Consider the following 12,589-nt stretch of genomic DNA (forward strand, 5'->3'; position numbering starts at 1 on the left):
GCAGCCGCAGAGCCAAAGTCGTTGGACATCCACCGTAGGAAAGTTTGAGTTAGCACACCGAAGACTGCACAGTTAAGTGAGTGTGGATTGCCGTCTTGACGGTGTTGAGGACGTCAGGCGATCTGGTGCGTGCGCACGCGATCGAATTGTGGACATACTGTTATAGAAATTAAGCATATTGGATATATACATTTATGAGCTAACTTCCGCAGAGTCTGTGCTCTGCCTCGCAAAGTGGTTAATACATATAACGAATGCAAATATCTTTGATCCACCCAAAGAAAAAATATACATGTAATGTAGTTGCATATCTTTTTCCAGAGAGAAAAGTTCAAGGACTTTCCGTTCTATAAAGTTAAGCAATCACCACGTTCTTTAAATATATTTCTCAAAAGTAAATTTGTTTTAATTTTTCACTCTAACATTCGGCAACCCTATGCGCGTACACTTTACGGCTGCGCAAAAGTGAGCTCTAACCACCAACTGCTGCCTGGCTAAAAATATAAAAAATCAGCAGCAATCTCAACTCACTTTAAAGCAACAATAACAACAATACCAAAATGAATGCTCTGTTTCTAGAATGAGCTGAACAACGACGTAGACGGCGCGTTGGATGCTGTGCACCGGCAGCGACCGCAGCAGACGCAGCGTCAGCATCAATGAAAATATGGCTGTGTGAGTGGCTGCGCATGATTAGGGAGAGGAGTGCTGAATGAATGCAAGCGAGCAGCAGCGCGACCGCTTACGATTCATTCATACCTTCGAGCACTCATTCATGAAACGCTCGTGCAGCAAGTAGCAGAGACGAACGGAAACGTAACCGCAAAGATATGCGAGTACGTGAGCAGCGAAACTGATGCTGCAGCCAGTGGCCCCAGTAGGAAATTTATAGGCTTTAAACTGGATTTTTAGTAAAGTTGGAATTGTTTACGTTCATTACTGAAATCATAGATCGAAGTCTGGGCTTTCGTTTATGGCTCATATGCGAAGCTTTTCCGCTATTTGTGAAACTTTATTTAGAAACGGATGTAGTGGAAACAGTGAGGGACAAAATAGAGTTTACTTATGACTGTAAACAATTGAATGGGGCAAATGGGATTGGAGGTCCACTATCTGAAAACGGTTGTTATGGAGTTTTTTTTTTTTGGGGGGGGGGTTACCTAGAATCAAACTTTTTCAAAAAGAGGTTAAAATTTTACTTAGAATATACAGAATTATTTTTCATTAATATTTTTCATAATAGAAAAGTTTATAAACTTTTAAACTAAAATCAAACGGGATTCTACATCTCGTTCCTGATTAAATAACGGTCGTCAAATCACTTTTTCCTACAGACCATCCAAAAATAGGCACTCATACACAGACTACAGCGACGACTGCGACCACAAACGTTGGGCAAGCCGCCACTGTGTGTGCAGGGTATACGTGCGTGGCATTCGTGCCATTGCAGTTGCATCGAACAGGTAAACAGCGAACGCAAATGCGACTCTGTGTGCATGCAACAGCACGTCTGCCGACTGCCACATTTGTATGCATGTGTTGGTTTTCATTCAAGTTTTCCGTTGGCGACGACCAGCGAGCATATACGCTAACCACAAGTACGAACGAACAGCCACGACAACCAGCAAACGATGATCAACGATTGACAACGACTACCGACGACTGTGACTGCAACTGCGACGCCGCAAGACGTCCGACGTCCGACGTGCGACTTGTACTTGTGCTGCTCGCGTCGACGACACAAGACGGCAGGCGCACTGCTCACTTGGCGACGAACGATAAGCAAATGCGAACGTTGCTGGGTTTCGTATCTTTCAGTTTGTTTGATCAGTTCGAAAAGTGAAGTCGAAGTCGCAAGCGAAAATTCTACTTTGTGTGTTGACACGCCACAGGCAATAAAAATATAGAAAAAACGAAGACGAATTAAATACGAATGTGTATAAAATCTAACTGTAGTTCGATGCATAATTTTTAAGGACTTTTTCGCGTTGAAGCCTTGATTCGGCGAAATTTTTTAAGTTTTTCGTGTGACATTTTTTTTGTTGCCTATTTTTTTGAAGAAAACCCATTGAACACCGTTCGTGCGCCGTGAAGTTGGTGTATTCGCGCACACGAGGGAGTCAAAACTCTACCAGCCAGTTAGAGTGAGTTACAAATTTACGTGTGTGCATAGCTACACAGTCGATTTTATACATGCAAATGTATGTATGAGTGCATGTGGTTGTTGTTGCTGTGGTGCGCGATCAATGAAGTTTTTTATGAATGAATGGAAACAAGTTGTAAATGCGCGCGCGCACTTCATTCAATAAATACTTGCCCATAAACCGTCATGCGTTTGTGTGTGTGCACGCGCATATGTATATGCGTCTGTATGTATGTATGTATGTAATAACTACAGGCGTTATTTTTTCAACGACTAGTTTTTCGAGTTACGCGGCTCGCGACCAAATGCGCCGACGACAACGTTAACGGGCGTGATTTCGATCTAACGAATATTCATCTGCATGTGTATGTGTGTGTACGTGAATATTTGGACAAGTGTTTTTTGATGCCAATTATTTTTAGACCGACTTTGTTAAGTATGAAAATTCGTGTTTGTGGAAAACTGAAACTGCAAAATCTTCAACTGTAAATTACAAAACTAACACACATACATACATATGTACATATAGTACACGAGTTTATGAATAATGTAGAAACTTCATTTTCGTGAAATTTGTGTGTGTGTGCTTCAAGCCGTTTAAAAAATGTCTATTACTATAATATTTATATATAAAAATATATAAACATTTCCTCTAACAAATATATTTTTCGTATGTTTTTTTGCACTCCATTAAGCCCTTGCTTACATAGCTAAATAATTTTCGATACCCAAGTTGCCGGAATGACGTGATTCTCAAGTAATTTTCGCCGTCAATCAGCCGGAAAATAGTTTAACTAGCGCGACAATTTAACGACCGAAAGGTGAGCAAAATGACCAAAGTAAAAAAATAAAAACAAATTTGAATTACAACAATTTTATAAGCGAATGGCAGATCGCAAAACACTCCTTGGTGAAACACAGTCAATTGCGCATTTGAGAAATTTGCTTTGTTTACAACTAAAATTGTAAAAAATATACAAACAATTAATACTAAAAATAGCGTCGCGTCAATGCAAATCTCAAAAACTATTTCCATAAAAATATTCATGTACATGAACATATGTATGTATATAATAGCATTCAATAATATATGTATAGACAATGATAAACATAAACATATTTGCATAAGAGCGTGCTAATTTAAAAGAAAAATATCGATATTGCAAATAAATAAATAATAAAAAATAAATACATAGATAATATTAAAAATAAATAATATAAACTAAAACTACCACAAACAATAACAAAGGTATTATTTGTTTATATTTAAAAACTATACGTCTCAGTTTGCTAATTAAATAACAAATATTTATGTTTTTAATTTAAAAATTACATTGTATAAATAAGTGACAGTCGATAACCAGTTTTTTTGAGCAAATTTTATAAATCATTAATATTTCGATTTATTTTTTATTTAATTTTTTTTGTCTATTTCTTTAATGTATTTTTCCAAAATGGTTTGACTTTAAAAAAATTTAAAAATATTTATTATCATCAACTTTACAATTTCTCATTACGCATATTTTCAAAAAAAAAATTAATTATTATATAATTCAAAAAGCAAAAAATAAAATAAAATAAAATAAAATAAAATAGAGTTCTTAAACCCAAATATAATTAAAAATAATAATAATAATAATTACTATAGAGCGCAGGACACATTAAAATTGCCAAATAAAGAAAAATTAAAACTTACATTTTACGAAGCTTTAAAGTTGCTTAAATAAATTATTATTTACAAAAAGAAAAATTTTATAAATAAGTAACAAGAAATATTAGAAAAAAGAAAAGCTTTGTCCTTTATGAAATTGTAAAATATAAACATCTTGACACAAATGTTTGGAAAACTTCTGTGTTCTTAACAAAATATTAGTCGTTCACTACATAATTTCGTTTTTTAATGCAATTTAAAGACGAATTTTTTATTGTTTAAAACATTTTATGAAATTATATATTATCCATTTTGATCCAATACCTTCTGCCATCTTTCGGGCAAGAGATTGATTCCACGCACATTACATTTTCGATCCTTACAAGCAACAAACTGGTTAAAGTGGTTTTTGACGTCCTGATTTGAAGTGACCGTTCTGTCATACAAAAAAAAAATTGCGGTTGCCGGATCAAGTAATAGTCCATAGGTGCCAAGTCTGCACCGTGTGTTTGGAATAGCACATACCATTCAAGGAGCTAAAGCTTTTGGCGAGTCATCAAACTTGTACAAGGTCTCGTATTATCCTAATGGAACACGACACCTTTTTCATTGATGATTTCTGGCCGCTTCTCTTTGAGTGCATAACCAATTTGTCCAGCTGTTCACAATACACTTCATTGTTCATTTATTGTATTGTCGGGTAAAAGGTAAAATTAAGATCACTTTGAAATCCCCCCATACAGGCAACATAACCTTTGTTTGGTGACTAGCAGTCTTCGAAGTGGTTTGAGCTGGTTCATCGTATTTTAGATCATAATTCCTCTCGCGCTTTACATTCTTGTAAAGAGCACACTTTTCGTCGACAGTTATAATGTGCTTCAAAAATGGATCAATTATTTGACTCTTGATAAGCAAATCAAAGCCATTAAAGTGACGAAGCAATTTCGATGTGTAAGAATATGAGTAACCTATAGTCAAGCTTCGAAATGAATCATAAACGTTTCATTTGGTCGTGTTAGAGAAATTTAAACTTTCAGCAATCTCTCGACTTGCTAATCAACGATTTGCATTTTCCAAATATTTTATTTTATCCAAATTGGCTTCAAAAGCACATCCAGTCATGGTGCAAAAAAAAAATCAAAAAAAAACAACGTTACACCACTTTTCATAAGTTTACAATCGATGGGAAAACGATATAATAGAAACCACTCATATTGTAACAAAATTTAAGTCTTGGTTATAAACTGGTTATATATTGGTTATATCTGACAGCCGAAGATGGAAATTTTATGCTACGTATACATTAGGGTGCTTCAAAAACAAATTTTTGAAATGTTAGTGATTGACCAACAAAAAATCCTCCCTCAAGCCAGGCGCTGTAGCTTAACTCTAAGGGGTCGCAATTTTTTTTTTTTTAGGGTCCCATACATTTTACATAGGAATTTTCGTTTTTTCATTCAAACTAAAATTTCACCGACTAATTTTCGTTTCTCAAAAATAACCATCACATACTCATAAATTTGGCTTTTCAAACTTTAAATATTCCCGCGACAAGGATGTCCATTTCGACCACTTTTTGCCTATTGAAAAAATACGAAAAGACTTTTTCGACTACCCAAAAAGATATAGTGAATCGTAAGCAATTAAAAACACAATTTTGATTATTTTGATGAAACGTTATTTTGCATTTTAGGTACCAAAAAATTAACAATACAGAATTTAAAAATGAGTTGAACGATGAGGAAAAAACTTAATAATTTTAATCAGTAATTTTGTAAAGTATTTAAAATTATGCGGTTTAGAAAAATTGTTAATGAACGGATATACAGACAGACAAATGTATGTAAAAGTATACATACCTACATACATACATGCATTCATACATACATACAAACATCAATATGAGCATCAATTATAAAACACAACAAACACAGAAACGTTGAGAAGTGCTTAAAAATATTAAAAAGTTATTATTTTAATTTAAAATTTTTTTGCATTCTAGAAGACACATATAAAGAAAACAATACCACACAAGTAAAAAATATTTGAATTTACACAACAATTGCAAATCAACACTCGATACGTCTTTAGGTAACGCATTGCAGAAGAAAATTGCAGGAAATTGCAAAATTTGCAAATCAAAAACTACTTTAAAGCTCTCTGATATAACATACAGATTGCCATATATGTACATACTTATGTACACGTCAAGCCAGGCGATCGATGCCAATCGTTTATGAACTGAAGCGCTTGTGAATCGAGTGCCAATGAGTGATTGAACAGAGGCACAGCGGCAGCCACCAACAGAGCGCGGTAAGTGCACAAAATGTTGGCGAGACAAATAGCGCCTTAGTTGCTAGAAACAGCCGACACACGCTATTTAAAATAAGCAAACAAAACAAACACATATGCACATACACACTTAGACTACAAACAACAAAAAACACAAAGGAAAATACAATAAATAAACGGAATTGTGCAAAACACGCTCAAGGTGCACGAGTGGAGCGTTAAAGTGTCAATTACAAACGGCAAAGTGTTGCTTAAGTAACAAAAACAACAGCAACAACAATAACGAAATTCATAATAAATTCGAAGCGACAAACAACAGCTCGAAAAGAACGTCGAAAAATAAAAAGAAGAAAATAACAATATTTTCCCCTCAAATCAAAAAAAAAAAATACAAAAACTTACAACAAAATGTTGCCACACACAATCCTGCTAGCGCTGCTGCTTTGCTGCCAACAGCTCAGCACCGCCCGAACGACACGCCTGCCGCTGGAGGTGTACGAGCTGACGGCGGCCGCCGCAGCCAGCGCAACGGCGACAGCCACCGCCAGCAGCGCGGCCGATGACAGCAGCGCCGATACGCGACACAGAAATTTGGAATATGCCACAGTCAACGCGAAAGTGTTGCAGCAAGCCGCAGCAGCAGCCAGCAATTTGGCGGTATCAGCGACAACAACAACAACAGCAACGCAAGCCGCCGCGGCGATTGCAACGGATTCACATCATGCGGCAGCAGGTGCGCCGTCCGCACACCAACACACGCCACAGCAACAAGAGAAGCAACAGAGCGATCTGGCCGTGGATCAGCGACGTTCGCGGCAGATGTTGGAGATCATCGAGCAGCAACAACGCGAGCATCAGCAGCACAATTACCACCGTGAAACTCGGTTGCAGCAACAACAACAGCAGCTAAAGCTCTCAAAAACCTCCAGTCCTTTCGCAGTATACGAAAAGGAGAACAACAGTTACAACCGGCAAAGACACGGCGCTGGTCGCGCGAGCGTACAGGATGTACGCGTTCTCTACCAAGTCGGGGTAAGTCACTACGAAGAGTAGCTTATTAAACTGTAAAGAAATGTTTTTTTAGTTTATAAATTGTTTATATGCTCTTGAGAGCCGTCGGAGCTAGCGATCTCTGTGTTCAAAGAGTTCTCGTGTTATTGTTATTAGCGAAGGCACTGCTCTCTCGCTCATATCTTCGGGGAAATATGCGTACTGAATGTCCTTGAATTGATTTATTGAGCGTTTTGCAGTGCTCCTATGGTCCAAAAGGTCTATAGATCCAATATATAGTCCGTAAGCACTTAGTTTTTGTATAGTTAAGCTCTTTTATAGATTATATATGTGAACATACCTATCAGCGATCGCATGTTACAATTTCATTTCAGGCTTTTCAGTCGCTCTGGTATTCAGCGCTTTATTCAGCTAGCGTTTTCTAAAGCTGAATAACGCTGCAAACGTTGGTGAAGCTTTTCTTTTTTTATATATGTAGAAAACTTTGTGATATATTGAAAACAAACCTCTTTTGGAATAATTTTCGACACAAAATTTGTTGTGATGTCTTGGCTGTCGTTAGCAGTCAGAAGTGATCTAAAAGGTATAAGAGTATATTATGATCTTTATGAACCTTTTAGACTATTTCGACTCTTCACAAAAGCCGCTGTGATCAAGTGAATGCAACAATTGCAAAAACTATAGAAATGTTAATCTTGTCAAATATTGCTTTTTTCTCGGATTTCCACTTCCTGTGTACTTTTCTTTGACATTCTTGAAGCCGAGTAAGTACGAGAGTTCAAATAGGTCAGTGCTACAGACACGTCATTAGCAATAATTCCGCCCGAAAACGTGAATAACTCACAGCATTACTCATGGGCTTATCGTTAATTATAAACCAACTTTGGACCCCGTTGACCCTGCAGTGACCTTATTCTACCAGCGCCATTTCGCATTTATGTGTATATACATATGTATGTATGTCAGTATAAATATTTACTTCCTTTCTTCCGATCGCACATTTTGATGAACGCTTACATACATAAATAAATGTATGGATACATACATACATACATACTTACAAATGTACTTGTACTTCTATATATACAGTTGTATGAAGCTCTTCTTGGCCGTTGACTTTATTCCTTGACTTGCATCTTCGCCCCAATTGGACAGAAATAGAAGTTAAATTGTGTGCATATGCTTTTTCCCCCTTTATGTATGTACATATATGTATATGAATGTATGTATGTATGTCTGTACGCATGTATGTGTGTGTCTTTGTGCACGCCTATGCTAACGAGTCTTTGCTATTATGAGTTGTAACTTTATTTTTAATGTTCCACTTTATTATCTATTATTCAAAATGTTTTTTTTTGTTGTTGTTGCTTGATTGCCTAATGGCCTGCTCCCAATTAGTGATCTTCACCATCAACGAAGTGACTGACTGCGTCACAGCTTTTCGCCCGTTGCATTTGAATTCGCTGCCCACCCAAGCATAATTTAAGCAGCAACTGTGAGCGTAGCTTGGGCGCTTGACTTTGGACAAGCCATAAACAAAATTAGCTATTTTTAGCTTAGAAAAATAAAGGGTGTCGCCGTTGGTGCATAAGAAGGAGATAAGGCATTAAAAAACAACGCCAAAGTAATTATTTATATTGAAGTTATTTTAGTAAATATATTTTATTAAGTAAATATGTCGATTGGTACTTTCATATGGTACCTACATACATATGTATGTACACGTGGGTATTTTATATACACACAAACATTGCTCAACATGTTGTTTTCTAAAAGTTCTATTTCATTACTCATACACACACACAAACATTTTTACACATATGTTGTAGTCTGCATGTTTTTGTTTTTTTTTTTAGTCTGCATGTCAATGTGTGTGTGTGTGTGTTTGTGCTCTTTTTCATGCTGTTATTCAATTAAACGCTGTCAATTAATATATGACGACGTACGAATTGAGCAACTGTTCTGCTCGTAGGCACCTTTGGCCAATTATAACGGAGGTTGAAAGTTCAAGTTTTACATATTTATTTATTTCTATGTATTACACAACGCTCCTACGATTTTAATCGATGCTTAGATCCGCTGGCGTGTTTTTCTACTTATTGTGGGGTTTCTCGAAAACTTCTAATGACGATTGCAAGCTGACACATGCATACAAACATACATACATACGTGGGTGATACCATAAGGGATCACGAAATTATTAGTAAAATGTATAATGCAAATATTCCAAGAAATAGCGGAAGCTTTCCAAGAGTTTATTGACTAAGGAAGCCGGGCGCAAAATAAGCTCGTTAGGGCTAAAGTGAGGTGCAAAACTAAGCTAATAATTGTTAGCAAGATGGAGGATGCAATATTTATACTTTATTATAATTTATGAAATAAAAATAATTTCCATACAAGAACATGATTTTGATCGGTCAACTTGTACTTCGTCGGATATTCGGATATTGTAACAATTTTTTTAACAATAATCTATGCCCAATTTCATGAATATATACCTTTAAGGGGTCAGTAGGGTAATCTTTTTTCAAAGATTTTTTTGTTCTGCATTTTCTGTTTTCTTATACCCTTAGAATTAATGTACAAATCCAATTTACCATTGAAAGATTTCGAAAAAGACCCAAAAATAATAATACCGCTCGACGTTCGGAGCGCTCGGAGCTAATGTTCACAAAATGCCTGGCTATCGTCCCTACTTCATAATTTTTTATAATTTTTTGACAATGTTAAAACGAAATTTATGTAAAGAACCATGGGAAAAAATTAAAAAAAAAAAACAAAAACCTTAATTATTTTTTATTTATCAACATTTTTTCATAATTCTAGTAGGGATGCTAACCATTCACATACTTTTTAAGAATAAATTGGGTTTTTGTGTTTCAGATGATCCAAACATGAGAAATCGTGTCCGCCAATGAAAAAACGCATCTCATTCACCCAGCCATTTCACCGACATATGTCATCAAAAAAGTTCCGAAAAATTTTCTTTATATAGTCCACGATATACCTCTGATATGTGCAAAAAGTTCTATTGTAGAATAAAAATTTCTTGGAAAAAAAATGTCAAAAAACAGGCCAGATTACCCTACTGACCCCTTAAATAAAAGAAGTTGCCATACATGGACTTGAATTTGATAGATTAGTTTATATGGCAACTATATGGTCTGATATCAGCCATTTCGAAACATGCGCAGCTTCTTTGGGTTGTGAAAAATTTCAGTTCGATATCGCATAAACAGAAAAACTATTTTGTGTATATGTACATATATAGATTGACGTTATTGGATAAATGGACTCAGCTCTTCATAGAGCATTTATATATCTACTTTTTGGAGTCTCGACGTTTCCCTCTAGTCGTTACAAATTTTGTGGCAATCTTAATGTACCCTCTTCGGGGGATAAAATATTAATTTTCATTTATTAAGTTGAATCCGATATATCGCTTAAAGTAGGCAATATTAAGGAAAACAACGCAAAACAACGAAATTTCATTTTTTTTTTAATAATTTTCTTTCATTGAATAACAATTTTTGTTTTTTTCATATTAGTTTTTTTTTTATTTGATTGAATGATAATTATCAGAAACTAGGAAAATTTAAATGTATTTAAAAAAATTAATAATAATTATATGGTAAAAGTTGGTTAACTTTCTTAAATCCCAAAAATATATTTTTCTTAACTTTCTTTTAGAAAAGAAAAAATAGAACCTTTGACAATTTTTTCATAATATTAATTATTTATTCATTCTCTGGCACACATAAAGTTAGTAGTTTAGGGGTCATTTACAAACTATTTGAGAAATTTTTAGCGTTTAAGCCATTCTGCTTTTCTTACTATTAACAAATTTTAAGGCAGAAACCTTTTAAAATACCTCCAACTTTGTACGTACATATGTATGTCCATATCTACTTATTTTTTATATCTTCATACATATGAACATACATATGTACATATTTCTGCCGGCTTGTGTAAATCCAATGTTATTTATAACTATTTATGAAATCAAAGCTCAATGCTTAATAAAAGAAGAATAAACACACACACACATATATACATATGTATGTACACATATAGAATTTTATGTAAGCTCGTGGCAAGCTGCATTTCGTCAAGTAATCTAATGTCAAGTCATAAACAATGCTTTCGCCAACAGCTGCAAGCAGCAGCAGCAGCAGGAGCAATCAATTACAATAACAAATGGAGCAGCAGCAATAGAAATAGCGGAAACGAAGATCAATAAGTGAATAATAAGACCCATGAAAAATTGCTGGCAAACATAACAGTGATCCAATTGAAGCACATAAATTGCGGCCAACAACTCATAAATTAAAAAGGAAAGAAAAAAATTGAAGAATTAGTTTTTGGATTGCAAAATCCCGCTATCATCAAGCTGGCCAAAACGAAAGAAATATTACAGCATCGAGTATAAAATATTTTAGAGGCCAGCGATAATTATGCTAATTTGTTGGAAACTAGCATTTCTGTGTACAAATATGCATATTTATATTGGAAATATTGAGATATGCGCATATTTACCTTTGCTACGTGCGAATGTGTGTGAGTATGTATGTGCATGTGTGTGTGTGTTGGCCATATCGTGTTTTATTTCATGATTTATTTAGACAACATTCCATTGCTGGCTGTTTACGGTATTTAACGCTCAACGAGCGTGGGCCGATAGCACGCCGACGACCGACGACCGGCAGCAACCAACAATCGAAAGCCAACAACTGCACATACATATGTATTACTATTTATATATGCGTGTGTTTGTGTAAAAGTAGTTGGCTGATCTGCCATTGATGCTGGCTAAAATACAAATGCACATACTTATCCACATATGTTTATATGAAAACAATCAGCGCCGAGCCTGGTGATAGCGCTCTTATGCTTTTTTGATCTAGCCAGTCTGACAGTCAGTTAAGCAAACAAGCAACTTGCTATAAACATATTAAAGTGTGAGGGTATGTTTGTGTATGTAGAGTGTTCATTGACTGAAAGGCTTGAATTGGTCCATGAGCAGGTGCATCTTCCGATTTTCAATGTTTAGTATTGAATGAATTGTATTTGAGGAGTTGGTCTTTGGAATTACTAGCGAATAGAAACTTCTTTTGGGGAATATGCATATATACATATATGAGCTCAAGCTACACTTTCCTGAATGCATATGTACAAATATATGTATGTATATCTTGAAAGTTTGTACGACAACTATATGAGTATAGTATCCGATTCGAAAAAACTCCTTCAGATATTATAGCACTGCCATAGCTAATGACTCATGCCAAATTTTTTGAAGAAAAGCTTTCCATAGAAGGACTTGAACCCGATCGTTCAGTTTCTATGACGGCTATATGCAATAGTGGTCCAATATCAGCAATTCCGACAAATGAGCAGCTTCTTGGCGAGAAAAAAACGTGTGCAAAATTTCAGATCGATAACCCAAATACTGGGAGATTAGTAATAGTAAACCCAACATACTTCGAAGCTGC

The 12,589-nt window shown here is 35.4% G+C and overlaps 2 protein-coding genes across 5 annotated transcripts in view; one reads left to right on the forward strand and one right to left on the reverse strand.

The window, feature by feature from the left end:
* The window catches only part of LOC120777079 (elongation factor-like GTPase 1), a 181,599-nt gene that overhangs the window by 20,087 nt on the left and 148,923 nt on the right, over positions 1–12,589 (reverse strand). The window lies entirely within an intron of this gene.
* LOC120777082 (protein giant-lens) overlaps positions 1,840–12,589 on the forward strand; it is a 38,255-nt gene continuing 27,505 nt past the window's right edge. Inside the window, exons 1-3 of one of the 4 annotated variants that reach the window (XM_040108211.1) lie at positions 1,840–2,144; positions 2,839–2,964; positions 5,797–7,118. In XM_040108211.1, coding sequence (XP_039964145.1) covers positions 6,495–7,118 — 624 coding nt within the window. In that variant the 5' untranslated portion in view covers positions 1,840–2,144; positions 2,839–2,964; positions 5,797–6,494. The remainder of the gene's footprint in view (positions 2,145–2,838; positions 2,965–5,796; positions 7,119–12,589) is intronic. The other 3 variants (XM_040108210.1, XM_040108212.1, XM_040108214.1) reach the window with 3 other exon arrangements.

This window comes from Bactrocera tryoni, chromosome 5 (assembly GCF_016617805.1).
Source record: "Bactrocera tryoni isolate S06 chromosome 5, CSIRO_BtryS06_freeze2, whole genome shotgun sequence".
NCBI classification, from domain to species: Eukaryota; Metazoa; Arthropoda; class Insecta; order Diptera; family Tephritidae; genus Bactrocera; species Bactrocera tryoni.